Genomic DNA, 27304 nt, shown 5'->3' on the forward strand with positions numbered 1-27304 from the left:
TAGCACCCCCACCCCTCAGCAGCAGGGAGACGCCCAGCACCCTTCTGTAGTATTCCTGGTTTGCAGTGGCTGGGGGAGGGTGATCACACAGCACACGTGCTCTGTCCTGGTCTTTATTGCTGAGTCCCAGACAGTCACTTTCAGTATAAAAGCCAGTAGCAACCAAAGCCCTGGCGGCAGGGCCAACCCAGCTGCCACTGGAGCCTCCAGCCCTTTGCTGGTGTGTCTGCTGCTGCTCCGGCTCACACCTGGTGCGCGATCTGCTCGACCTTGCGGAGCATCTCCTCCGACTGCAGCTGCTCCAGTGTGAGCAGGGACAGGCCCAGCTGGTCCTCCTGTCAAAACCACACAGCCTGTGAGAGCAGGGCTGAGCTTACAGCCAGTTCCCCACCTCCCACTGCCCCAGGACAGCGCTCACCTTGTGGAAGGGCTGGGCCATCTGCCGCAGGAAGTACTTGGCCACCTGCACGGCCTCGTCCACCGTGAGGTTGAGGTTGGCATCCGTGATGTGCTCCTGGATCCAGCGTGGCAGCTTCCCCCGCTTGTCTGCCCGGGCAAAGCGCTACCAACCAAAGAGACCCAGATGGCCAGACAGCCCTGAGCTGTGGGGCCACTGCCCCCCAGAGCGTGCCATCTCCCCCTCAGGTTAGCATGCTGGAGCCCCAGGGTGAAGCCTGCTCAGCAGCCACTTCCTGCAGTGCTCACCGCCCTGCCCCCTCTGCCCACACACCTTGTCTGCAAAGATCATGAGCCCGTAGTCTGTCTTGCCCCGGATGGCCCGGCCCACGCACTGCGCCGCGTGCCGCATGGCGTCGAACGTCAGGAAGTCGTTCTCCCGAATCTGGAACTGATCCCGCAGGTACTCCAGCCGTGCCTGAGGGGGCAAGAGCAGGGTTGTGGCACACACCATGCGGCCTTGGGCCACAAGGCTCCTGCTATAGACCTCAACTTCAGGGGGCAGCAGGGCGAGGACCCCCTGTGCCGATCCTGCATTTGCACCCCATCTCCCCGCCCGCAGGGCCCTGTAGGCTGATCCCCATTGTGCTCTCAGAAGGATAATCTCTGCACCCCTCCCCCCCAGTGCACTGGGTCCCGGCTCACCTTGAGGATGCGGCTCTGGGTGTAGACGTAGGGTACGCCGAACATGATCACAGCTCGCCCGTAGTGGTGCACTGCAGGGGCAGATCAGAAGTCAGGCTGCCACCCTGCCTCACGCCACCCCCAGCAGGTGCCACGCGAGGGGCCTGTGGTCAGAAACCGAGCCCAAGCTATTGCCAGCAAGGACAGGCCCGAGGGCACCTTGCCCACTGTGCTCTGCCCTGGCACCCAGAGCGAGCCCTGCGGGGACATGTCATACCGGCTGGGAGCAGGAAGAGCTGTGCTCAGGTCAGCATTACCCACCCCACAGAGGGCGCTGAGAAAGTCCTGCACCCCCAAACAGCAGCAGGCCAAGCAGGGGAGCCGAGGCAGGGCCACACTGGCACTCCCTGGCACACAAACTCACCGAAGTCAATGCCTTCGGACACCTTTCCCCTGGCCACGGACAGCAGGATGGCTCCCCGCCCGTTCTCGCAGGCCTGTGTGCAAACAGGGGTCACACCAAATTGGGACCATCCCTCCACCCTGGCCCAGCCAGTACTGCACAGGGGAGAGCTAGGGCTGAGTCCAGGAGCAGGCACGGCCAGTTTCAACCCAGGAATCTCCATCCGCCCCCGCTGGGACACGGTGCAGTCCAGCTGCTGTGTTCCAGCCCAGCACCAGCACAAGGGGTTCAGGCGCTCGGGAGATAAGGGAGAACTGTCACAGTGGGAGCACCCTGGCCCTCCCTAGGCAGCTGGGCAGGGCTCAGCCAGCACGGGTGCTGCAGCAGAGCCGCACTGCCGTAACTGGCCTGGCACAAAGAGTCGGCTCCCTAGCACCAGGCAGCTCCGCTCCATCCCAACCTGCAGCCTCATGCCCTTTGCCTAGCCTGCAGGGGCCAGCCCCTCCCTTCCCCAGCACCGGGACTGGGCGGGTGCTGGCACAGTGCCCACCTCCTGGTACTTCTCCAGCGCCATGCTGGTCTCGGCCCCATCCTGCGTCTCAATGAAGATGAGCTTGTTGCGCTGGATGTTCTCCAAGATGCCCTGTGGGGAAAGCAGCCTGGGTCAGACACCGGGGCTCAGCACACCAGCTGCCCAGGGAGCCCCCGGCTCAGCTGGGACCCACAGCAGGGCCAGATCAGGTTCCAGTCCCACTCACGGCTTTGTGGGGGAGAGCAGCACATTCCCCTTCGTCAGGGGCTGCAGCATCTGGCCACGGGAGGCTCTGCTGCGTCACAGGCTGGAGACCAAACCCGACAGGAGCTGGCAGGCGCTGCTGTGGGACCCTGCACTCCTCCCTACCCAGGGGTCCCACACTGCCAGAAGGGTCAATGGGGAGCAGGAGGGGTGACCCCTTTCCTTCCCTCTCGGGGGTGGAGTCGAGTCCCATGGGGGACCTGACTGAGGGAGGGGGATGCAGCCGGGCACCCTGATGCCAGTGCACCATGCCAGGAAGGTGCGGCATGCAGCTGCCTCACCCAGGAGCCTGGCAGAGAGTCCCAGGAGAACTGCGGCTGGAGATGAGCCGGGAGAGAAATTTCCTCCCCAGAGACTCGCTGTGGCTCAGTGTCCGGCCAGGCAGCTACGGCTGTGAGCAGGCAGGACTGGAAGTCAGGACAAACCCACCGGCTCCTGCCCCGCCAGCAGTGGGCACTGCCGAGGGGAGCCAGCTAACACAGCCAGGGCCCTTCCCAGCCTTTTCCTGCTGCTGTGACATTCATCCATCCGCCCGCTCAGGCTGGCAGGGTCCTGGTGTCACACTGTGATCTCTCCTCTCCTGGGATGGCAAGGGGCCGGTCTGGATCCCAGATGCCCAAGTGCCCATTAGGCACCAGAGTTCATGGCGTTAACAGAACTCAGCCTAGGAATCCCCCAACATGGTGCTTGCTCAGCCAGCGTGACCACAGCTCACACCCTGCCCATGGGCTCTGTGCCGCTGGCTGCCCTGCCACATTGTCTCCATACCAGCTGGGGTTCTTTGGCAGGGCAGTGGCTGTGGCAGCAGCTGCATGGGCAGGGAATGGGCAGAGCCAGCAGCGAGCACCCTCTCTGCAGACAACTCTGGGATTTCTGGCAGTGAAGTGGAGCAGGGAAATCCCTTGCAACTGCCTCCCAGGCCACCCTTCCCGCCAGCCACTCCAGCAGCACTGGCCAGACCCAAGGCCACCTCTGCGTCCAGCCCCCCACTGGCCCCCCCTGTACACACCTGCTCGTACCATGAGGCCACGATGTTTTCCATGTACTGGTAGCTGGTGAAGAAGGCCACAATGCCATCGGGTACAATCGCAGACATCTCCAGCAGCAGGTTGCCATAGTTCCGGATCACAGCTGCGAACAGGTAGGGAGGGTGTCATGGGTCCAGAGCCAGATGGGTCGTGGTCAGGGGTGAACCCCCACATGGCGGTGGGGCAGGGACTGAAGCTGAGATCTGGCCCACCATTGGCCTATACTAGGGGCAGTCCCAGCCAGTGCTCGCGGGGGTGGGGGGGACATGTTCAACTCCCCAGTGGTAGAAGGCGGCCATGGAGGAAGGGCCACAGGCCTGGAACTGCAGTCGGTCCCATGGCCAGGAAGACCGACAGCTGTCACACCACATGGGGCAGGTGGGGGCTGGTCCATTGGTGCTGAGTGACAGCTCACTCCCGGGGGGGGGCATATGGCACAGATCACCCCTGCAGAGCAGACATCCCCCCACAATTCTGGCACAGCAGCACCTGGCAGAACAAGGGAAGCTGGCTGCTGCAACAGCCCCCACAAACCAAGCTATCACTGGGGGACCCTAACTCTGCCACAGGGCCAAGGCAGAGGGGAGCCGGGTGGGGAGCCCCTGGCAGGGCAGCCTATCACCACAGCTGGGAAGAGGAGAGGTGATTCCAGGGTGAGCCCATGCCCCAGGGTGGCGCCCACATCCTCCCCCTAGGTTAACGCCCTGTAGCAGCCCTACCAATGTCCTCGCGGGTCTCAAACTTGGAGCTAATGGCCACCTGGTCGTTTCCTCGCCCCACAATCTGAAAGGAAAACAGGACGCTGGCAAGTGGGCCCCGGCCCAGAGTCAAGCTGGGCCCAGCTGCTCAGGAGCTGCCCTCAGGAGAGCTGGGGCTCAGAGGTGCCCAGCAACTGCCAGACACTGGGAGCACGGGGCTTTTGGCAGCCCCCCACCCAGCCCAGCCCCCTGCAGCTACCCCCGCCCAGCCCAGCCACCCACTCACCATGGGGCAGAGACAGGTCCTGGCCAGAGTCATGGTGAAGGTGGCCATGGTAACAGGATGGAAATCCAGGATCTTGGGGTATATATCCAGCGGGGACAGTGTCTACATGGGGAGATGGGGTGAAGCATGAGCTGGGTGGCTGCTGTTCACCAGACACTCAGCCCATGGGACCTTCGTTCCAAAAGCCTGGATATGAGGAGGTGGCTGAGCAGAGATGCCAGCTACAGATGGCTCGAGTGTCTCTGCTGTGCCAGGGCAGGGCTCTGCTCTCAGGATGACCCACATGCAGTGCCAAGGTTCGGGGGGTCCCCACACACACACGTGGGAGCCAAGCTGGACTCACAGGACTGGGTCACCAGCCCAGCCCATGGGCCCTTGGCAAGCCAGGGCAGCAGAGGGCTCCAGCCAGGCACCCTCAGAATTCCCACCCATGCCCAGGCCAGGCCAGGCCGGCTCTGCAGGGGACGGAGAAGCTGGGCTGGCCCAAGTCGTGGCACACACCAGAGATGCAGCCCTGAATGCATCAGATGGGGGGAGGCAGAAGCACCCGGTGAGCGGGAAGGGCTGTTTCTAGCAGAGTTGCCATGCAGAGCAACAGCCAATCACCGGTGCCTGCATCGGCCACAGCTGCAAGATGTCCCGGGCCCAGCTCCACACCAGCTCCCCCCAGGCCCAGGAGCCACGCGCCAGGCTGCCACTTACCCCCGAGGTGATGATGACCGACTGGAACCTCTCAAAGACTGGCTTGATGGCGATGGAGGCGTCCATGCAGCTGGAAGGACAGGACGAGTGTTTTGGGGGGTGGGCAGCAAACAGTGGCTCCTGTGCAAGCCTGCCCACCCCCCGCCGCTCACCAGAGCCAATGGCCTTTCCAGGCCTGTTCCCCCGCCCACTCACCTGAAATGCAGGATGGGGTTGGCGATGGTGGGGGTCCTGTCGTCGAAGGGCTCTATGATGATGGTGAAGCCTGCAGAGGGGTCAGAGCTCTGGAGTCTGTCGGGATCTCCCTTCGTGCCTCATCCCACTGGGCTCCCACCTCCCCTCACCACTGAGATGCGGCCCCCCCCCCAGGTGGCATGGACCTGATGATTACCAGCACCACCCGCAGTGGCTCAAAATCTCACCCCCCCTCGTGCCAGGCTGGGGCTCACCCCTGTACTCAATCCCCCACCCCCTGCTGCTCTGCTGGGGTCTCCACACACACACTGACCAGCTGCACCCCTGTATTCACTCCCTGCACCCCGCTGTACGGAGCTTTGTACCAAACATGCTTTGTGAGGTGTCTGGAGACTGGTAACTCGCTGGACACAAACGTGGGGAAACGTGTAGCAACGTTGCATGTAAAGCTATGAACAGAGGCTGAAATCAGGACTGAAGCGTTTCCCAGACATGCCTGGGCAATGGGTAAACCCATTTCTCAAGGACGAAGGAGAAGCTAATGCCTGTAGCCGGGTGTCATCCCCTGCCCAGTGGCCATCTTTGGCAAGGCGGTGGACAGTAGCAAATAGATCTGCATCTTAGCGAACAGGAGCAAGGAACCTCTGTCACCACCATGCTCCTGGTCTCCGTCATCGCGCTGGGAATGACCTTTGCCAGGGGTAACCCTGAGGAAAATGCTTTTCAACAGCAGCCTGAACTATGAAAGGGAGGGGCAAAGGCAGCGCTCCGTCCACCGCTCCCACTTCCCCTGAAGACAACCGAAGGAAGAGCCGTTGAACTTGGGCAGCAGATCCTGGCCTGGGAATCTGTCCAGCAGTTACACTGGGAGCATGTGGTAAGGGAGCCCACCTCGACCCCCAGGCTAGGTTGTTACGCTGCAGTGCTAGGAAAAGGTCTATCTGTCGTTCTCTTATAACCAATTCTGACTTCAATGCCCTGGACGTGTGCTCCCTTAAAACCTGCCTCTGTGTAGCTAAATAAACATGTTAATCAGAACGAATCCAGGGCTGGGAGCTGGGCAGGGACCACCATGTGAGGCAGCAGACTGCTGTACATTGATCCCCTTAGAGCAGGGGTGGGCAAACTGTTTGGCCCAAGGGCCACATCTGGGCCAGGAATGCTCACAAAATTGGGGTTAGGGTGCAGGAGTGGGTGAGGGCTCTGGCTGGGGTGCTCCAGACAGGGACTGAGGGGTTCAGAGTGTGGGAGGGGGCTTCAGGCTGGGGCAGGAGATTGGGGTGTGGGAGGGGGTCGGGGGTGCAGGCTCCAGGAGGCGCTTACCTCAAGCAGCTCCCGGAAGCAGCAGCATGTCCCTTCTCTGGCTCCAACGTGGAGGCAGGGCCAGTGGCCGCCCGTGCAGCTCCCATTGGCTGGAGTTCCTGGCCAATGGGAGCTGCGGGGGCATCGTGCAGAGCCCCCTGGCTGCTCCTATGCATAGGAGGAGTAGGGGGGACATGATGCTGCTTCTGGGAGCCTCACAGAGCCACGGCATGCACGCATGGAGCAGCCCCCAACCCTGCTCCCTGGCTGGAGCATGGGAGCAGGGCACACCCCAGACCCCACTCCCCTGCGGGAGCTCAAGGGCCAGATTAAATCGGCTGGAGGGCTGGATATGACCCGCGGCCCATAGTTTGCCCACCCCTGCCTTAGAGCGGCAACAGACCTAACACATCTGAACTGGCCAGGAGAGGGCTGGACTGTGCAGAACATGTTTGGAGGGAACATCCAGGACTGGGATTGAATGACGGTCACCCTGCAATGGTAACCCAGGCCGGTGGAAGTCAGCGTGGGAGTGAGCGAGGGTCACCCTGCAATGGTAACCCAGGCCGGTGGAAGTCAGCGTGGCTGGCGTTTGCCGACAGCCTGCTGGGGCGAGAGCTGCCAGAGCAGACACCTGAGGTGCAACCGGCAGGCTGGCTGTGAGCAGCCCAGGCAGAAACCACAGCAGCATAGCATCAGGGGGCAACCGAGTCTGCAGGGCAGGGGTGACCCAGCCCCTCTCTGGTCTGCATTGCCCCAGGAATGCCCTAGCCCCTGTGTAGCTGGAGACCCGCCCAGGGACCAGTGAGGGCAGCCTGGCTGCAGGCCAGCCCTCCAACGGCTCAGGGCAGGGAGCGCCCACCTCGCCTGCTCTGCCGTCTGCCTCAGCTCTCCCTGAAACAGTGGGGGGGGGGCGTTTCCTTGTGGGCAGCAGAGACGTATCTGGGCTCGAGCCCTGCACTGCCTGTGAGTGCTGCACACAGGAGCTGGGGCCCCTCTGCTTGGCTTCTCCCATTAGCCATCCGGTCTCACCCAGCTTGCCTGCCGGGGGCACCATGGAGATGGGAGAGCAAGTGACGACGGCTGCTGTCCCAGATTTGCAGTCCCCTGCTGTCTGCAATCCCCCGCTGAACTCACACAGCCACCGAGCTCCTGGGAGCCCGGCCCTGGTGTGACAGGCAAAGATACAAACGAACAGGAAAGCCAAGCCCTGCGCGCCCCCTGCACTCAGGCCCCATCCTCCAGGCCAATCCATCCCCTGCACTCAGGTCCCGCTCACCCCCTCCAGGCCCCATCCATCCCCCAGCATCCAGGTCCCGCTCACCCCCTCCAGGCCCCATCCATCCCCCAGCATCCAGGTCCTGCTCACCCCCTCCAAGCCCCATCCATCCCCCAGCATCCAGGTCCTGCTCACCCCCTCCAGCCCAATCCATCCCCTGCACTCAGGCCCCGCTCACCCCCTCCAGGCCCCATCCATCCCCCAGCATCCAGGTCCCGCTCACCCCCTCCAGGCCCCATCCATCCCCCAGCATCCAGGTCCTGCTCACCCCCTCCAGCCCAATCCATCCCCTGCACTCAGGTCCCGCTCACTCCCTCCAGGCCCCATCCATCCCCCAGCATCCAGGTCCCGCTCACCCCCTCCAGGCCCCATCCATCCCCCAGCATCCAGGTCCCGCTCACCCCCTCCAGGCCCCATCCATCCCCCAGCATCCAGGTCCCGCTCACCCCCTCCAGGCCCCATCCATCCCCCAGCATCCAGGTCCTGCTCACCCCCTCCAGCCCAATCCATCCCCTGCACTCAGGCCCCGCTCACCCCCTCCAGGCCCCATCCATCCCCCAGCATCCAGGTCCTGCTCACCCCCTCCAGCCCAATCCATCCCCCAGCATCCAGGTCCCGCTCACCCCCTCCAGGCCCCATCCATCCCCCAGCATCCAGGTCCCGCTCACCCCCTCCAGGCCCCATCCATCCCCCAGCATCCAGGTCCCGCTCACCCCCTCCAGGCCCCATCCATCCCCCAGCATCCAGGTCCCGCTCACCCCCTCCAGGCCCCATCCATCCCCCAGCATCCAGGTCCCGCTCACCCCCTCCAGGCCCCATCCATCCCCCAGCATCCAGGTCCCGCTCACCCCCTCCAGGCCCCATCCATCCCCCAGCATCCAGGTCCCGCTCACCCCCTCCAGGCCCCATCCATCCCCCAGCATCCAGGTCCCGCTCACCCCCTCCAGCCCAATCCATCCCCTGCACTCAGGCCCCGCTCACCCCCTCCAGGCCTCATCCATCCCCCAGCATCCAGGTCCTGCTCACCCCCTCCAGCCCAATCCATCCCCTGCACTCAGGCCCCGCTCACCCCTTCCAGGTCCCATCCATCCCCTGCACTCAGGCCCCGCTCACCCCCTCCAGCCCAATCCATCCCCTGCACTCAGGCCCCGCTCGCCCCCTCCAGGCCCCATCCATCCCCTGCACTCAGGTCCCGCTCACCCCCTCCAGGCCCCATCCGTCCCCTACACTCAGGTCCCGCTCACCCCCTCCAGGCCCCACTCGTCCCCTGCACCCAGGCCCCGCTCACCCCCTCCAGCCCCACTTGCCCCCTCCCACTCCTGGCTCCACTCACCCCCTCCACCTGGGCTCTGCTTGCCCCCTCCTACCCTGCCACATGCTCACCCCTGGCCCCTGCTCACCCTACACACCCACTGCCCAGGCTCCACTCCCAGCACTAGGAGAGGAGCAGGTGCCCACCAAGCCCGGCTTAGTGCTGCTCTGGGAGGAGTGCTGGAGGACGGCAAGCGTCTGTGCCAGCCAGGCCCACAGGGCCGTCACACTGAAGGGAAGGCCCCAGTCCATGTGCTGGGAGGGGAGCAAGCTGCTTAGCACTAAGAGGATTGAAACTGCTGCATCCCCAAGGCTGAACGCTTAAGAAATTTATGTGGTATTTATATTCCACTGCCACATCAGCACGCTGGCCCAGAGAGACGCCTCTCGGTGGCGGGGCACCTTACCCTTGGCGTAGGTGCTGACGAGCGTGGCGAAGTTGGCGATGAGGGTGATGGGAGAGAAGTCAGCGATGTCCACGATCTCCAGTGTGCGGAGCAGAGAGCGCAGCCGCTCGGCACAGAACCTACGGCAGGCATGAGAGGTCGAGGGGGTTACCACAGTGGGGGGGATGTTACCTCCAGGGGAGGAGACGCCCCTTTATCTGCCCTCCAGCCCCACACACTGTGGCTGCAGGGGGGTTGCTGATCCCACTCCCAGCATGGTGTGGCTGCAGAGCCAGCTGGGCTGAGCAGGGCACAGGGCATCCAGTGGCCTTGGGCAGCACCAAGCACAGGCACCTCCATGGCACCCCACAGGGGCAGTATGGAAGCAGCTCAGCCAAGAGGGGGCCGAGATTCAACAAGTCAAACACTGTACAAGGGGCGCTGCAAGATCTGTCTGCCCATATCGGAGGAGTGCCAGTGCCTCCAGGGGGAAGACATGGCAGAGGGGAGGGTGGGCAATGCCCAAGTGGGGAGGGTATGGGGAGAAAGCAGACGGCAGACCAGGTGAGGGAGGGGTGCTGAGACCAGAGGGGCTGGCCAGGCCAGGCAGTGGCACAGAGCAGAGGGGCAGGCCAGAGAAGTCCAGGCCAGGCAGGGGTGCAGGCCAGGCCGGGCAGGGGTGCAGAGCAGAGGGGCAGGCCAGGCCGGGCAGGGGTGCAGAGCAGAGGGGCAGGCCAGGAATGTCCAGCCCAGGCTGGGCAGGGGCGCAGAGCAGGGGGGCAGGGCAGGGAAGACCAGGCCAGGCCGGGCAGGGGTGCAGAGCAGAGGGGCAGGCCAGGGAAGACCAGGCCAGGCCGGGCAGGGGTGCAGAGCAGAGGGGCAGGCCAGGCCGGGCAGGGGTGCAGAGCAGAGGGGCAGGCCAGGAATGTCCAGCCCAGGCTGGGCAGGGGCGCAGAGCAGGGGGGCAGGGCAGGGAAGACCAGGCCAGGCCGAGCAGGGGTGCAGGGCAGGGATGCAGCCCAGAAATGTCCAGGCCAGGCCGGGCAGCGGCACAGAGCAGGGGGGCAGGCCAGAGAAGGCAGAGGGGCAGGCCAGGAATGTCCAGGCCAGGCCGGGCAGCGGCGCAGAGCAGGGGGGCAGGCCAGAGAAGGCAGAGAGGCAGGCCAGAAATGTCCAGGCCAGGCCGGGCAGCGGCGCAGAGCAGGGGGGCGGGGCAGGGAAGACCAGGCCAGGCCGAGCAGGGGTGCAGGGCAGGGGTGCAGGGCAGGGAAGGCAGAGGGGCAGGCCAGGAATGTCCAGGCCAGGCCGGGCAGCGGCGCAGAGCAGGGGGGCAGGGCAGGGAAGGCAGAGGGGCAGGCCGGGAATGTCCAGGCCAGGCCGGGCAGCGGCGCAGAGCAGGGGGGCAGGGCAGAGAAGGCAGAGGGGCAGGCCGGGAATGTCCAGGCCAGGCCGGGCAGCGGCACAGAGCAGGGGGGCAGGCCAGAGAAGGCAGAGGGGCAGGCCGGGAATGTCCAGGCCAGGCTGGGCAGCGGCGCAGAGCAGGGGGGCAGGCCAGAGAAGGCAGAGGGGCAGGCCGGCTGTGCTGGCTGGGTCCAGGCCAGCTGCTTACCGCAGTGGCTTGCGTTCGATGCACACCTTCTCAAAGACGTCCTTGAGGAAGGAGGGGGGGCTTTCCTGCACCATGTGATGGACCCGCAGCCGCGACTTCAGATACTCCAGGAAGCGCTTCATGAAGCCCACAAAGTGCTCGGCTGTCCGGATGTTCCCAGGCACGGCCTCTGCACGGGACAGAGGCTCATCCTGAGTCACAGCCTGCCCCTGCCCACACCCCAGCCACATGGGGGCACGACCAGGGTGAGCATGCCACTGCTGCAGCCCACCCCTCCTCAGGCCCCGTCCAAAGGGGCACGGATGCCCACCATGCCCTTGACTGCAGGGCCTGCGCCAGTGGCCGGCAATCAGGGCTCAGGCTCCATGGTTCCAAGGAGATCAGGGAGAGGGCTGAGAAACACCAGCTCATCTCATGTACAGCACCAAGGGGCCTGGCAGAACAGTTGCTGAGTCAACAGCAGCCCAGGCTGCGGTGGAACTGATGCCGTTGGGGGAAGGCCCTGTGTCCCACTCCCCACCCGCCCCCAGTGCCCTCAAGGTGTCAGTCCCCCTGCCCTGGGGCTGGACTGGAGCCTGCACCCCTTGGAGGGGAAAGGGCCTGCATCCATTCCCTGCCTACACCCACCAGTGCCAGCCAGTCCCTTGCCCTGGGGCTGGATTGGATCCAGCTACACCAGTATCCCATACCCCAGCCAGCCAGTTCCGTTTGTCCTGGCTGCACTGGGAGGCGCTGGTCCCCAGCAATGCCACCCTCCCCACACCAGCTAGCAGGACCCACCTTGGAGAATCTCGTCGGGCAACACTGGATTGGCCAGGTAGACGTCTGTTTCCCGGGCAACATTGGCCTCTCTCAGCCCCTCTACCAGCCGCCTGTATTCCTCCTTCAGCTTCTGGGCGTCCGTCTCCTTAATCCTGAAAGGGGAGCAGCGCCCGTGAGCCTGGGTGGGCGTGGGGAGGGCATGGAGGGGGTGTGGGGAGGGCACTCACTTCTGGATGGTGGCCTGTAGTGTGGTCACGTTGGCCTGGCAGCGATCCAGAGTCCGGCGCGTGATGTTCACCCCCATGGAGTCGATGCACACGTTATCTGCAGGAACAAGGCACCTGGTCTCCAGGGGAACCCAGCAGTCGGGTGGGCAGGGGGCCTTGTAGAGGGACTAAACCCCAGGTGGGAGTGGGGCACAGACTCTGACTCCCCTGACAGGGAGCAGGCTGGGCAGACGCCCCACAAGCGGAGTGAAAGGACAGGTCAGTTCTGCCAGTGGGGGCCAGTAACAAGCAAGGACGGGGGGGGCAGGGGGACAGGGACTGGCCTTTACATACACACTCCCCTGACCCACAGCAGACAGTAGTTGAGGACAACAGCCAGCCCAGGGACACCCTGGCACGGGGCCTGGGGCAGTCCCAATGGCTCGGACAAGAGCAGCGTCCTGTCCCAAGTGACAGCCGCAGGGCGAGAGCCAAGAGACACAACAGGACACGAGGGACTTGGCAGAGGAGGCAGCGATGCCCTGAACCAGGAAACGTTCAGACGCCAGATAGCGAACACCAGGGCACTGGATCCAACCGGACCAACACAGGCATCGGGCTGCATGGCCCCGAGCAGGAAGGGGGCAGCCAGAAGCAACTGGGCACCTCGTTAGCACAGAGGGCTTGATGAAGTCGAGGTAGACGGGAAGGGATCCGAGCTCTCCCACTCCCCTGGGAGCCCAAGGGGCGTGACAGGGAATGGGAGCAATACCACACTCAGGCATCAGGAGACATGTCCATACCCGGATCAGGCGAGGAGTCGTTCCCCAGGGGGCTGGTGCAGGGATTGTCTGCCCAGCACATTCATAACCAGCTGGGACAGTGTGCCAGCCAGCCGGGCACGGAGCAGCCCCACAGCACCAACAAAAGGCTCAGCCGCCCCCACCAGGGGCCCTTAGTACTGAATGGCAGGCAGGGACCTGGCACATATGGCAGGCAGGCCCCCCCAGGATCCTGTCCACCCCCTGTGAAGGCTCACCCATCCCCCATTACCAATGTTATGAGCTTCGTCAAATACGACGACGGATTTCCTGGCCAGCTCCTTGGACACCAGGTCTGCGATCTTGGGGTCCAGCAGGTAGTGGTAACTGTACACGACAATGTTGGCGTGGAGGATCTGACCAAAGGAAGGAAAGGGTTAATGCCCAGAACGCACACACACACACGCACACACACACACACATAGACCTCCACCGCTGGGGGCCCAGAGACAGGCAGCCCCCGGGTTGGCATACTACCTCCCTAGCAAGCCCTGGAGGGCCACAGGCTAGCAGCCCCCGGGTTGGCATACTGCCTCTCTGGCGAGCCCTGGAGGGCAATAGGCTAGCAGCCCCTGGGCTGGCATACCTCCTCTCTGGCAAGCCCTGGAGGGCCACAGGCCAGCAGCCCCTGGGTTGGCATACCACCTCCCTGGCGAGCCCTGGAGGGCCACAGGCCAGCAGCCCCCAGGCGAGAGGGAGGCTCCGTGTCTGGCAGCAGGGCTGTGCACGGCAGCAGCTGGGATGGGCTGGCCTCAGCAGAGTGGGCAGCCGCAAGGCAAGCAGCTCTGGGTGGGATGGGCTGAGGCTGCTCTAGCTGCCTAGGCCACTGAGCAAATGAAAATACGGAGCCCCTGGGGGGAAGCTCAGGGGGGAGGCTGTCGACCCCACCACCTGTTTTGCCCTGGGGGCTCACTCAGCCCAGGCCTGGACCCACTCAGACTCCTCAGGAACACATGGCCCTGGGGGACCAGTGCCTCAGCTTCAGCCTCTGCCCAACCCAAGTGCCCATGGGTAGCCTCCCAGCGCGGGAGTACCCAGCCTGGGTCACAGCCAGTGGGGCTGAGGAGGCCAGAGCCACCGGGGCCAGAGGACAGGCTGGCATTGTACTCAGCAGGGGGGAGTCACCCAGCCCAGGAGCACAACCGCACCCAGCATCACAGCTCCTTCCCCTCACCAGGCAGTGCTGGACTGGGCTCCCTGCTGCCCGCCCGGGGAGGAGGGTCAGTGAGCTCCCAGCCCCCCATCATTGGGGCCAGCAGGGCCCGATGGCCCGCCACGTACCGAGTAGCGGGCGAGGAAGTAGGGGCACCAGCCCTTCTGCCGACAGTACCCTTTGAGGTCATCCAGGTTGTAGATGCCAAAGGGGATGGGCACCTGCCGCCCATGGGCATCGAACTCCTGCAGGGGGGCACAGCACGCTGCACATCAGGGCCGAGCACCACCCAGGCTCATGTCCCTCCCTCCCTCTGCTGCGCCAGGCCTTGGGCCAGCCCATCCCCAGCTCAGTCCCTTCATGCTATCATCCCCGCTGCCCAGCTCCCTGCCCATTAACCCTTCCGAGCGGGCCACGGGGAAGCCTCCCATCAGTGTGAATGGCAACAGCCAGCAGCCAGGTAGCAGAGCGGCTCTCCTCTTCGGCCAGCCCAGGACACTGGCGATGGGGCTAGGAGCTTCCCCCGGGGAAGGCAGACCGCTTGGTGCCACCTGGCAGAGGGGTTTACAGGGATCCCTGGGTCTGATGTCTACATCATTCTGCGCCAACGGGTGGCACGTGCGGTCTCTAGTGAGAGCCCCTAGCTGGCTGGTCACAGGACAGTGTCTGAGGTGGTGCCTGTCAGTGTCGTACTAAGGCCTGTGAGTAAGGACCAGAAGGCGATGCTCTGGTTCAGCTCCGGCAGGGGATACTGGCCGGGGCTCTCCTGGGTCTCGTGTGTCTTACAGTAAGAGTCCACTGGCATAAGAAGCCACCAGCTAACCAAGACTGCAAAGCTGCCATGACACCACACGAGCTCCGGAACGCAGCAGGCGGCGCCCTGCTTACGCCCAAGATCAAAGACCAAGGCCGGTGTGCCTGGGGAACACAGAGACACACCTGGGATCCTCCCCACCGGGGCCCAGCTGCCAACGGTTTGTCTTATGAATGCAGGGTCACGGCCGGCCTGGCTGGGAAACGCTGGGAGAAAACCCAGGCGCGAGACCCCCTCAGACAGGCAGGTGGCTGGTGAGTTACATCTGGGATCTGGAAGGCGAGTTAGGATTTTGTTTGACTCGTAACCATGTTTCCAGTACTTCTCCCTCGAACCTTTACTTTGTCCCATGAACTTCACCTGGTTCTCAGTACAAACGAACGGAAGGGCTGCAAGCCGGGCTGGGACTGGGGAGACAGGCTGGACGCTTTGGGCCAGCGGATCTGTGAAAGCTGCATGCGGGCACTGGGAGGCTGGTGTGTGCCTATTGCTAACCCGCAGGGGGACGGCGGAGCTGAGCCCGGCTGGCACAGACAAGGCTCCCGCCTGCTCCGGCAGATGGCAGCAAGGTGCCACACAGCCCGGGGTACCCCGGGAAGCATCCCAGTAGCCCTTTGGTTCTAGTGACAGTGCTCAGCTGGCCTGTCAAACCCCTGCCCCGCTATCTCCCTGGAGGGGAAGGCTGGCCCCATGGGCTGGGAGGGGCTGACCCTCACCCAGGAACCCTGCTACCTCAAAGAAGTGGCATGAGGGGATGGCGCTGTCCCACTGCTGCTGCGCCCGCACGTACGACGCCGTCAGGCTCAGACACTTGCTGTCCACCTCCTTCCCGAACCGCAGCGAGCTGACCTACAACGAGCAGCCGTCAGGCCGAGCAAAGAGCCAAGGGTGCCTGGCCACGGGGCCCTCAGTTCTGGAGAGCACCATGTGTAACGCACGGGGGGGCTGTCTACCCTAACCTGCCTCATCTGCCAATGCCCCTCACTCCCGACCTGCAGCCCTCCTGCTAGCCCAGCTCTAGGCTCCACCCCCACAGCTCTGTCTGTGCCCCTCACTCCTGACCTGCAGCCCCCTGCTATCCCCGCCCCGGGCACCATCCCCACAGCTCTGTCTGTGCCTCTCACTCCCAACCTGCAGCCCCCTGCTAGCCCAGCTCTGGGCTCCACCCCTACAGCTCTGCCTGTGCCCCATACTCCCGACCTGTAGTCCCCTGCTATCCCCACCCCGGGCACCATCCCCACGGCTCTGTCTGTGCCCCTCACTCCCAACCTGCAGCCCCCTGCTAGCCCAGCTCTGGGCTCCACCCCTACAGCTCTGCCTGTGCCCCATACTCCCGACCTGTAGTCCCCTGCTATCCCCACCCCGGGCACCATCCCCACGGCTCTGTCTGTGCCCCTCACTCCCAACCTGCAGCCCCCTGCTAGCCCAGCTCTGGGCTCCACCCCCACAGCTCTGTCTGTGCCCCTCACTCCCGACCTGCAGCCCCCTGCTAGCCCAGCTCTGGGCTCCACCCCCACAGCTCTGTCTGTGCCCCTCACTCCCGACCTGCAGCCCCCTGCTAGCCCAGCTCTGGGCTCCACCCCCACAGCTCTGTCTGTGCCCCTCACTCCCGACCTGCAGTTCCCTGTTATCCCCGCCCTGGGCACCATCCCCACAGCTCTGTCTGTGTCCCTCACTCCCGACCTGCAGCCCCCTGCTATCCCCACCCCAGGCACCATCCCCACAGCTCTGTCTGTGCCTCTCACTCCCGACCTGCAGCCCCCTGCTAGCCCAGCTCTGGGCTCCACCCCTACAGCTCTGTCTGTGCCCCATACTCCTGACCTGCAGTCCCCTGCTATCCCCACCCCGGGCACCATCCCCACGGCTCTGTCTGTGCCTCTCACTCCCGACCTGCAGCCCCCTGCTAGCCCAGTTCTGGGCCACCCCCACAGCTCTGTCTGTGCTCCTCACTCCTGACCAGCAGCCCCCTGCTAGCCCAGCCTTGGGCTCCCCCAAGCTCTGCCACTGCCCCTCAATCTCAACCCACAGCCCCCTGCTAGCCCAGCCCTGGGCTCCACCCTAGCTGCTTTTTCTGTGCCTCTCACTCCTGACTTGCAACTCCCTGCTAGCCCAGCCCTAGGCTCCCCTAGCTCTGCCGGTGCCCCTCGCTCCTGAGCCGCCGCCCTGCTATCCAGCCAGAGTGGCGATCACTGGCACATGTCAGACAACCACACATGCTCACACAAAGGGGCAGCTGCTGGGGCACACAGGGCAGTGGAGTCACCATGCACAGGAAGGGGCAGGGCAGGAGGATCTGGCTCCGGAGGAGGGGAGGGCAGGGGGCAGCAGTTCCACAGTCACTCCATGGAGCAGCCTCAGCCTCTGCCCAGGGCTGGGCGTGGGGCGGCAGGCACAGAGGGCAGACCAGCCCTGGGCTCCTCCCCTGGCCTGCCAGGCAGCTGAGTCCTGGCTGTGCCCCAGAACCAGGGACCCAAGGGTGGGGAGCCAGGAACTGACTCACCTCAGGGTGGATGCAGAGGTTCTTCCTGGAGCTCAGAGCCAGGCCGAGGAAGGGGAGCTTCTCCCTTGTTTGTTTCTCATAGAAATCCAGGAGCTTCCGTAGTTCCTCAATGACCTGTCGGAGCAGGGGCAGTGAGAGGCCCACCATGATCCCCCACACCCTCTTCTCCCTGCAGGGCAGCAAAGGGCCCTGCTGCGATCCCCCACCCCCTCCCCCTCCTCCTCCCAGGGCAGTGAGGTGCCCTGTCACCATCCCTCACACCCTTCCCCCAGGCATTCCTCCCCTTGGGGCAGCAAGGATTCCGTCACCATCCTCCACACACTCTCCTTCCCCCCTCTTGGTTCCCCTACAATCTCCCCACTCCCCACCACAGGGCAGCAAGGGCCCCCCCCTCCATGATCTCCACGCACCCCCCAACATAGGGTCACGAGGGGCCCCACCGCATACAGGTCCCTCCCCCCCCCCACTCCGGTCACCTTCTCAATCTCAGGCACGGTTCTGGAGCAGTAGATCAGCTTGGTCAACTCCAGTGGATGGGCCTAGGGAGAGAGGCCAGGCACCTGCATTACTGGGCAGGGTGGGGGCTTCGCTAGCCCCAGAGGCCGCCAATGCCGAGCCTGGAGCAGTCAGGGCACCAAACTCCCCAGGCTGCTTTCCCCTCCCCACTACCGTCACAGCTACAGCCCAAGGGATGAGGGGATGGTGTGAGCACTCCCACCTGGCTATGGGGCGTAGCCTGCCCAGAAGGCACCCTGACCCCCAGCCCCAAGAGTCCCCAGATCAGGGCTGCCAGTGGAGCAAGCAGAGGCAGCTCCAGCCCCTGCCCAGACCCACCCACGAGGTCTGCGGAATAGCGCCAGTGCTGGGCCAGCACCTGCCATGCTGGCCTCGGGGGAAAGTGCCTCTCCCAGTGGACCCCCCCAGACACACGCTTGGCAGCCCCTGCCCCCAGCTCTTGCCTGGCACTCACCTGCTGGTAGGCCACAATGAGCGACAGGAGGGAAATGGTCTTCCCAGTCCCCGAGGGCATTTCCAGCACGCCATGGCCCTGGGAGAGAGGAAAAGCCGTCACACAGGGAGCCCCGAGGGTGTGGGCAGGGGGCTAGCAGGGAAGACTGAGCCAGGGCCTACGGAGCCCCGATGCCTGCCTCTGCAGGGACCCAGAAGAGCCAGAGAAGAGAGAGGAGACAGTAAGAGTCCTGCGAGGAAAGGCCCTGGGAGCAGAAGTCACCAAGCCCAAGACAGAGGCAGGGCTGGGAGGAACGGAGACTGCAGAGGGACCCCGCTAGCTGAGCCAGGCCACGTTGGTCCCTCCTAGCAGAGTGGCCTGGGCAGCACAGGGGCAGTGTCACAGTGGGGGCGGGGAGGAGAGAGACAGGGATAGGACATATCACAGCCAATGACCCTTGCACCCAAACCAGATCTCAGGCTCCAGGGGCAGCAAACATCACCCATTCCACCCCCATGGCTGTCCAGCCAGGGGATCTCTGGGGCATCTCTCCATCTTCTGGAGCAGGGTTCTGACCGTAGTGGAGGGAGGGCTGAGATAGTCCGGCAATCTGGCCTGGTGGCATGCAGCCCCCACAGCGTATCATTGCCCCTAGGACACAGAGATTCACCCTGCTAATTTCTGAGTGGGCACCACATCTGCCATCCAGCGCAGGCTGCCCAAGCCAGGTGACGGGCTGCATGCCAGGAGCCCCACTTGGGCAGGGCTCTGGGGCTCCGAAGGGTACATGGGTGAATACAAGCGCCGGTATTTAGCCATGCACAGTGAGATGTGCCACCCCCCACCCCGGTGCTCCCCACCACCACGCAAACCCCCCATCCCCAGGAGGGACCTTGGCATCCAACGTCCTCTTGAGCTCCAGCATATAGGAGTACTGCTCCGGGTAAATGTAGTCATAGGGGAAATACACCAGCAGCCCATCGATGTTCAGCCTGACAAGGAGATCAAGTCATGGGCTCAGAGAGGCAGCCGAACCGTGGCTACGAGGGGCACCCTGGCACAGTGGGGCACAGGAGGCTGGCCCAGCAATGAGCAAGTGAAGTCAGTGTACAGCACGTCCGGGTTTTCCCAGACACAGCGTCTTTTTTAAGCCTCCTTTCTCTGGCCAGCTCCCCTCCCTGCTGTCCTCACCTCCTCCATCTCCCAGAACACCCCTACCTTCCCCATCCCCCACAACACCATCCATCACCCCTTTCCCCTCCATCCCTCACAGCACCCCCCCGCACCCTTCCTTCCCCATCCCCCACAACACCCCCGAGCACCCCTTCCTCCTCCATCGCCCACAGCACCGCCCACCACCCCTTTCCCCTCCATCCCCCCACAGCTCCCCTCCCTGCTGTCCCCGCCTCCTCCTCCCCAACACATCCAGCACCTCCATCCTCCATCCCCTACAACACCGCCCACCAGCTTTCACTCCATCCCCCCACCCCACAGCTCCCCTCCCTGCTGTCTCCACGTCCTCCATCCCCCACAGCACCCCCCAGCACCCCTACCTTCCCCATCCCCCACAGCACCATCCATCACCCCTTTCCCCTCCATCCCCCACTGCACCCCCCACCCGTTCCCTCCATTCTCCATCCCCCATGCCCCCTCCCTGCTGTCCCCGCCTCCTCCATCCCCCACAACACCCCCCAGCACCCCTTTCCCCTCCATCCCTCACAGCACCCCCCCCGCACCCTTCCTTCCCCATCCCCCACAACACCCCCGAGCACCCCTTCCTCCTCCATCCCCTACACCGCCCACCAGCTTTCACTCCATCCCCCCACCCCACAGCTCCCCTCCCTGCTGTCCCCGCCTCCCCCTCCCCCACACAGCGCAGCACCCTTCCTTCCCCATCCCCCACAGCACCCCCCGCAGCCCTTAACCTCCCCCCCCCCGCGCGCCCCTCACTCACTTCATGGCTCCGAGCCCCGCCCCTTCCCTCTTCTCAGCCCCTCACACGCCTCATCCCAGACCTGCCCCGCCCTCTGCCGGTTCCCACCTCGGTCCGCTATACCCGCCCTCTCCGCCTACTGGCTGGAGCGCCGTCCTGTTGGGCAGAGTCCAACTGCCATTGGGTGAAGCCCTTGCCAGTCAGGCCGGAGAGGCGGGACTTGCCGCCTGAGCGGCAGGATAGGCCGACAGCCCGTAGCGCGCGGTGGGTTCGGTTGCACTGCGCAGGCATGAGCAGCGCAGGGGAGGTCCATGGATGGGCAGCCCTGAGCAATCGAGCCGAGAGCTGCAGGAGCAGCTCAGCTGGGATCTGGGGGCTAGGGTGACTCTGGGTTGGGGTGGATGGGGCTAAGGGAGGGGTCAGGGGGAGAATGACCCTATGGCAAGAGAGATGCTGCCAGTTCTCAGGGGTTTATGGCCAGTCTCACATGGTTTGTTGCCCCAGCTCCAGAGTCATGGATTTTGGGGGGAGCCACTGCTCAGTTTAATAGGTTCTAGATTCATACATTTCAAGGCCAGAAGGAACCACTGTGGTCATCCAGTCTGGCCCCCTGTAGAGCACAGGCCGGAGGACTGCCCCAAAACAATTCCTAGGGCAGAGGTTTTAGGAAAACATCCAATCTTGCCAGTGATGGAGTATCTACTGCAGGGGTAGGCAACCTATGGCATGCGTGCCAAAGGTGGCACGCAAGCTGATTTTTAGTGGCATTCACACTGCCTGGGTCTGGCCACCAGTCGGAGGGGCTCTGCATTTTCATTTAATTTTAAATGAAGCTTCTTAAACGTTTTTAAAACCTTATTTACTTTACATACAACAATAATTTAGTTATGTAACCCTTCTGCCCCTCTGAGTTGGCAGCAACAAGGGCCAGGTTCAGTATCCAGGGGTTCCGTTTCAGTAACACAATGCATAACCGGCTCGAGCCCCCACCCAGTGACCTGGGACACTCACATACCACACCCCCCTGGGCGCCTCTAGGAGGCAATACTTCCCCTCTCGCAAGCATGGAGTCTGAGTGTAGCAAAATCTTTTAATAAAGGAAGGAATTAATGCGGCATCCCATTGGAGAAACACCACAAACAGGGTTATAACACAAACCATAAACAAAAACCCACCTCCAAGTACTTTTGGCACTGTCCTTTTTCCCCTTAGGGTTTTAAGTCCAATCACCCCAAAGTCCAACAACCCAAAAGTCTCTGGTCAATGCCATCCCAGAGTTCGAGAGTTTATCTGTAGAGGTCTCTCCCCCCAGCCTGGATAGAAAGGGGCACCTTACGTGGTCCTGGGCCAACTGCCCTGCCTCTCCATGGGTTCTGCTTCTGCCTTCTCCACAAAATGCTCCGCTTTACCAGCCGCTGCACGCTGCTCCTCCAGCCGTCCTCAGAAACTGCTCCGCTCCACCAGCTGCTCTGCTCCATGAGCTGCTCCGGTTCTCTCTGCAAACTGCTCGGTTCCACTCGCTCTGTGGGCCGCTCCACCCGTCCCACAGCTACTCCGCTCTGCCAGCCACTCTGCTGCCACCAGCTGTCCCGTGATCCGCTCCAGCCATCCCCACAAACTGCTCCACTCCACTCCACCAGCTGCTCTGTTCCACAGTATAGCTTTGGGCTCCCCACTAGTTAGCACAGTACTCAGTGCTCTCAGCTTAGTGATTTTCAGCTCTTAGTGATTCCAGCTCATAGTGGGGGAGCCCCAGTGCTAGTGCACCATTAGCCCAAAGTGAGTTCAGCTCAGTAACCTGTATTTAGATTCTTGAGGGAATAAAAATCAACTCTGACATTCCACAGTGGAAAGAGGAGGAGGAGGTGGTGGTGGAACTGGTGCTTCTGGCTCCACAAGGAGACTGCACCACCAAGCACAGATACCTGTCCCCAGCCTCTCTCAATTCTCTGGGTTTTGGAACCCATGTCCCATGTCTAGCCAGTACCACCCAACTGAGGGTGAGCAATTTGTCACCAAGCAGTCCCACAGCTTGGGAGTCTGGGATAGGGTAGGCGTGCCTATGCAAATACACTCTCTGAAATTCTTTCCACCAGATGTCAGTGTAGAGCTTATCCTGACTCTGCTTACAGTTATATATTATAGACATAGAAAGAGACCTTCTTAAAATGTTAAAATGTATGACTGGCACCTGAAACCTTAAATCAGAGTTTTCCCCCTGCTGCCACGTGGGCTCCATAATATGGCTGGACACCGTTGCTGTGGCACAAGGGTGTCACTGGGGGACACGGGTCAGCCCTAGGGAACCCTCCTCCCACAGTCCCACCCACACCCCCACGATGCAGGCAGAGGGCCAGGGAGTGAGGCCCCATTCTGGGAAATGCCAGTGTCCCTGAAGTGCGCTTTGCTGTCCAGGCGTCACTCCTGAGCCCAGAGGCGAGCCTGCTGCTGGCCCAGGGTTTGTGTCCAGGGCTGCAGAGCCGCAGGCAGCTGCATGGGACTCAGGCACTGTGCAAGGACAGATGCAGCTCAGGTCGTCCGCTCCCCAATTCTGCATGTGCCTCTCCTGGTGGCTTGGCATATGGGCCTTCTCTCTCTCAGGCCGGCCTCATGGGAGCTCCTACCCCGCTTGCCCCAGGGACAGCTGATTTTACTGGCCCCACCCAGACACTATGAGCTTTGCTTTGGGCACCGTGGGGCTTGGGGAGGCTGCAGGCTGGGTGGCTGGGATCTCCGCAGCTGCTTCTGTGATGATAACAAGCTCTGCGGGCACCATTCCCCAGTCAGAGCCAGGAGCTAGTGGGACGGGCTGGTTCTGATGGCGTTACATGCAGTCAGGGTCAGCTCCAGCTCTTCTAGTGACAACCCCCCCCCCAATGCAGGGGCTGCAGGGAGCTGACCCAGCAATGCTTCCTGAGTGTTCAACAAGCCCCCTGCCCTATCCACTGCCCACTGCTTCCCTCCGCCTGCCCCATCCACTGTTCCCCGCCCCACCCACTGCCCGCTGCTCACTGCCACCTGCCCCATCCACTCCCCACTGCTCACCTCGGCATATCCCATCCACTGCCCCCTGCGCCCCTCCGCCTGTCCTGTTCACTGCCCACTGCTCCCCTCTGCCTGCCCTGTCCACTGCTCCCTGCTCCCCTACGCCTGCCCCATCCACTGCTCCCCTCCACCTGTCCCACCCACTGCTCTTCGCCCCATGCCCCATCCACCGCTCCTTGCCCCATGCCCCATCCACTGCTCCCTGCCCTATCCACTGCCCCTTGCTCCCCTCCCACTGCTCCATCCACTGCTCCCTGCCCCCTGCCCTATCCACTGCCCCTTGCTCCCCTCCCACTGCTCCGTCCACTGCTCCCTGCCCCCTGCCCCATCCACTGCCCCTGCTCCCCACCCCTGCCCCATCCACTGCCCGCTGCTCCCCACCCCTGCCCCATCCACTGCCCCCTGCGCCCCTCCACCTGTCCTGTCTGCTGCCCACTGCTCCCCTCTGCCTGCCCTGTCCACTGCCCCCTGCTCCCCTCCACCTGCCCCATCCACTGCTCCCCTCCACCCGTGCCACCAACTGCTCTCCGCCCCCTGCCCCATTCACTGCTCTCTGCCCCATCCACTGCCTCTTGCTCCCTGCACCCTTCCCCATCCACTGCTCCCTGCTCCCCTATGCCTGCCCCATCCACTGCTCCCCTCCATCCATCCCACCAACCCCCATCCACTGCCCCATCCACTGCCCCTTGCCTCCCTCTCCGCCTGCCCCATCCACTGCTCCCTGCCCCCTGCCCCATCCACTGCCTCTGCTCCCCATCCCCTGCCTCATCCACTGCTCCCTGCCCCATCCACTGCCTGCTGCTCCCCTCCGCCTGTGACAACTGGGGCCCAGACACCTCAGGGGGGTGGGGCTGTGACAATTGGGGCCCAGATGCCCTTGGGGAGGAAAGATGTGGTGGGTCTGAAACAAGCAAACACGCATTTGACTCGATGGAGTCACACAGAAGGAATGTGTCTGGCAATATGTGGCATACAGCAGTGGTTCTCAGTCAGGGTCCAGGGCCCTCTGGGAGGCTGTGAGCAGGTTTCGGGGGGGGGCCACCAAGCAGGGCCAGCATTAGACTCGCTGGGGGCCGGGGCTGAAGCCAAAGCCTGAGCAACATCACTTCACAGTTCCCTCTGTGGTGTGGGACCCTGGACAATTGCCCTGCTTTACCCACTAACGCCGGCCCTGGGTTTTCTATGCAGAAAACCACTCGCTGTGACACAGCTGGGCCGTGGAGATTTTCTAGCATGTTGCAGGGTCTCCGAGGGGAAAAGGTTGAGAACTCCTGGCGTACAGTCCCTCCTGAGCCCCAGGCCTGTTCTGACCATGCTGGTCACTACGCGCTGCAGATCTGGGGGTGGGGCTGCGAGTGTATCTCTGCCTGTGCAGCTGGGCTCATCCCTGGGGCTTGCACCATTCAGCCACCCCGCCTTCTGCACCTCCCCGCAGGGCGGTGGGCAGCCAAGGGCTGCCTCCTCCCTCCATGGGACTCGTGCCAAGCACCAAGCACTGGACAGCCCAGGAAAGACACAGGATGGGCCATTAGGGTGAAAGGAATGGTCGTGCTTTGAGCAGGGGGTTGGACTAGATGACCTCCTGAGGTCCCTTCCAACCCTGATATTCTATGATTCTATGAAAGCACAGTGTCCTCCCAAATATCCCTGAGGCACCGTGCAGGCAGGGGTGGGGGGGCAGCCTTTTATATAGGGGCTTGAAACTGAGGTGATTTTCATCCACAGGCGCCATGTGGGAAGCTGGCCATGGCCCGTGGGTGCCCTTGATGGCACAGCCCACGCTGGGAACCCCGTCAGCTGCAGAAGGACAAGGACCGGCCCCTCACACAGCCTTGCGGCTTCAGAACTTTTGTTTGGTTTTCCAGACTATTCTAGCTGCTCATGAGCTGGGCACCGGTATGAGAGCCCAAGCCATGGCAACGTACCACGAGGGCCCCCCTGGGCACAGGACATCCTGCCCCCCCACTGGGTGACCCCCAAAGGTCTCGGTTTGCAGCCTCGCTGCTGTGGCTCCTTGCTCAGTGCCCTGGTGCTGGTGCACACGCTCCTCGGCAGCTCTTCTGACTCCAGTCCAGCCTGTCCTAATGGCATGGCACCTTCACTGGGGCTCATTTCATACAGGGGCGTATTCTGTGGACTGAACTTGGACAAGCACAGCCACCGTCACCCCCCCCACACACACCCCACCATCGACCCCCAGCCAGTGAGCCAGGCCCAGCCCTCAAAGGAGGGTTTGGAGGTATTTGTACAGCCCTGGGGCTGTGCATTGCAGACCAGTGGGTCTCTCCCACCCCCTCATTGTCTCCCCCCCCAGCCAGGGAGGGGCTCACAGGAGTTTGGCCCATCAAAGCAGAAGCACATTGGTCCAATTGATGCAGCTTTAATGGCCTCTGGCTCACTCCCCTGGGTGGCCCTGCCCCAGCTCAGCCAGGCCCCAAGTCTAGGGGGTGGAGTGAGGTCAGTACTGGGCATGCCGTATTGTGCCAGGCCTCGGGGATGGTAGGAGGGAGCATGCACATAGAACTGCTATGTGGGTCTTTCCATCAGCTTCAGAGCCATGTGCACAAACTCCATTGACACCCGCTCCCCCCACACACACACACCTGATTGGGCCGTGTTCTGACCCATGGGTTCCTGGGCTGGAAGGGCCCCCAGACGCTGCCTCACCTAGGAGCAGCAAGTGGCCCCAGCACACCTAACCCTAGCCCTTCATGCCGTAGGGTGGCAGCTCTTGGAGCTCCATCCATTTGGGAATCAGGGCAACCATGGGCATGTGCAGGAATTTAAATTTGACCCTTTTTGTGCCCCCTCCAGGAGCTTCCTCTCCCCCCTCCCCACCAGGCCCCAGGAGGAGCTCGATCTTCCCTCCCTCAGCTGTTCCAGGGCCAGAGAAGTTCTGTGCCCCTGATGATTATGGTGGGGGCATGCCCCTGAGGGCAATAGGTCTCCCCAACCCACGTGTGACTGGGAAAACTCTGCTCACTGCCCCAAGGCCCTGCCGGAGCAGGGGGGATGCATGGGGACCAACAGCCCCAGGGAGAATGGCCCCAGATGCTTCGGGCAGAGGGGGTGGGTCACAGGTGAATGGAGAACCCCTGTGGGTCCTGCCCAGGCACCCCCTCAGAGCCTCATACCCACAGCGGCTCCCTAGGGCAAGGCCTGGCTCCAGGGTGGTGGGATTCCCAGGGGTGCTTGCCTGGGCCTGGCCTCACACTGTTCCCATTGGCATCAACGTGGCTGGGAGATGGAGCCTCTGGGTGGCCAAGGGAGTCATAGGGCAGTGGAGACCCGCGAGGGCTGGAGCAGCAGGGAGTGTGGACAGCAGAGGTGGGAGTCGGGGCAGTGGAATAAATGAGGGGGTTTCAAGCGGGTTCTGCAGGGAGCAGTGCTAACCCTGACACGTTTGGACATTGTCAGCAATGAGCCAGAACTAAACATACTACAGCTTGGTGGAGCAGTGAACAGTGAGCACAAGGCCGTCAGCCAGCGCGAGCTGGGCCCATTCGAACACGTCTAACCCAGCCAAATGCGGTTCTATGTGTGGGAACAAGGGATGCCAGCCTCCCCTACTGCACAGGGGGCTGTGTCCTGGCAAGCAGGGACTCTGAATGGGATTGAGGAGTCACAGTGGGCAAGCAACTCAATATGAACTCCCATGGTGATGCTGGTGCCAAGAATGTGAGAATGGCCAGACTGGGTCAGACCCATGGTCCTGCTAGCCCAGCATCCTCTCTGACCATGGCTGGTGTCAGATGCTTCATACAGAACAGGGCAATTATGGAGTGATCCCTCCCTGTCATCCATTTCCAGCTTCTGGCAGTCAGAGACAAGGGATATCTAGAGTATGGGGTTGCATCCCCGATGATCTTGGCTAACAGCCATTGATGGACCTGTCCTCCAGAAACTTAGCTCATGTTTTTTGAACCCAGTTATACTTTTGGCCTTCACACCATCTCCTGGCAATGAGTTCCACGGGTTGACTCTGCCTTGTGTGAAGAAGTATTTTGTTTTAAACCTGCTGCCTTAGTTTCAGCAGGTGATCTCAG

The 27304-nt window shown here is 62.9% G+C and overlaps 1 protein-coding gene across 6 annotated transcripts; it reads right to left on the reverse strand.

Moving 5' to 3' along the window:
• Window positions 1-99: 99 nt before the first annotated feature.
• Window positions 100-20316, reverse strand: ERCC2 (ERCC excision repair 2, TFIIH core complex helicase subunit). 6 transcript variants are annotated; one of them, XM_030544614.1, is made up of 23 exons: window positions 20235-20316; window positions 19173-19272; window positions 18302-18379; window positions 17808-17870; window positions 17332-17445; window positions 15564-15680; window positions 14146-14262; window positions 13097-13220; window positions 12065-12161; window positions 11856-11989; window positions 11076-11244; window positions 9488-9606; window positions 5189-5258; window positions 4994-5063; window positions 4292-4393; window positions 4027-4090; window positions 3289-3410; window positions 2034-2126; window positions 1505-1577; window positions 1102-1172; window positions 731-874; window positions 419-562; window positions 100-335 (listed from the first exon to the last, which is right to left on the reverse strand). In XM_030544614.1, exons 1-23 carry the CDS (start codon window positions 20237-20239, stop codon window positions 243-245), a joined length of 2283 nt encoding a protein of 760 aa, XP_030400474.1. In that variant the 5' UTR covers window positions 20240-20316; the 3' UTR covers window positions 100-242. The 6 variants fall into 6 exon arrangements, with proteins under 6 accessions (XP_030400474.1, XP_030400477.1, XP_030400478.1 ...); XM_030544617.1 differs by lacking the exon at window positions 4292-4393; XM_030544618.1 differs by lacking the exons at window positions 100-335; window positions 419-562; window positions 731-874; ... (2 more) ...; window positions 2034-2126; window positions 4027-4090 and having other exon boundaries at window positions 3318-3410.
• Window positions 20317-27304: the final 6988 nt, after the last annotated feature.

Source organism: Gopherus evgoodei, unplaced genomic scaffold (genome assembly GCF_007399415.2).
Source record: "Gopherus evgoodei ecotype Sinaloan lineage unplaced genomic scaffold, rGopEvg1_v1.p scaffold_34_arrow_ctg1, whole genome shotgun sequence".
Taxonomy (NCBI): domain Eukaryota; kingdom Metazoa; phylum Chordata; order Testudines; family Testudinidae; genus Gopherus; species Gopherus evgoodei.

Coding starts and splice junctions, on each gene's coding strand:
- ERCC2 (XM_030544614.1), bottom strand. Junction 14,263..15,563: donor CCTCATGCCACTTCTTTGAG/GTAGCAGGGTTC, acceptor GCCCCCCTGCAG/GAGTTCGATGCCCATGGGCG. Junction 11,245..11,855: donor GCCCGACGAGATTCTCCAAG/GTGGGTCCTGCT, acceptor TGTCCCGTGCAG/AGGCCGTGCCTGGGAACATC.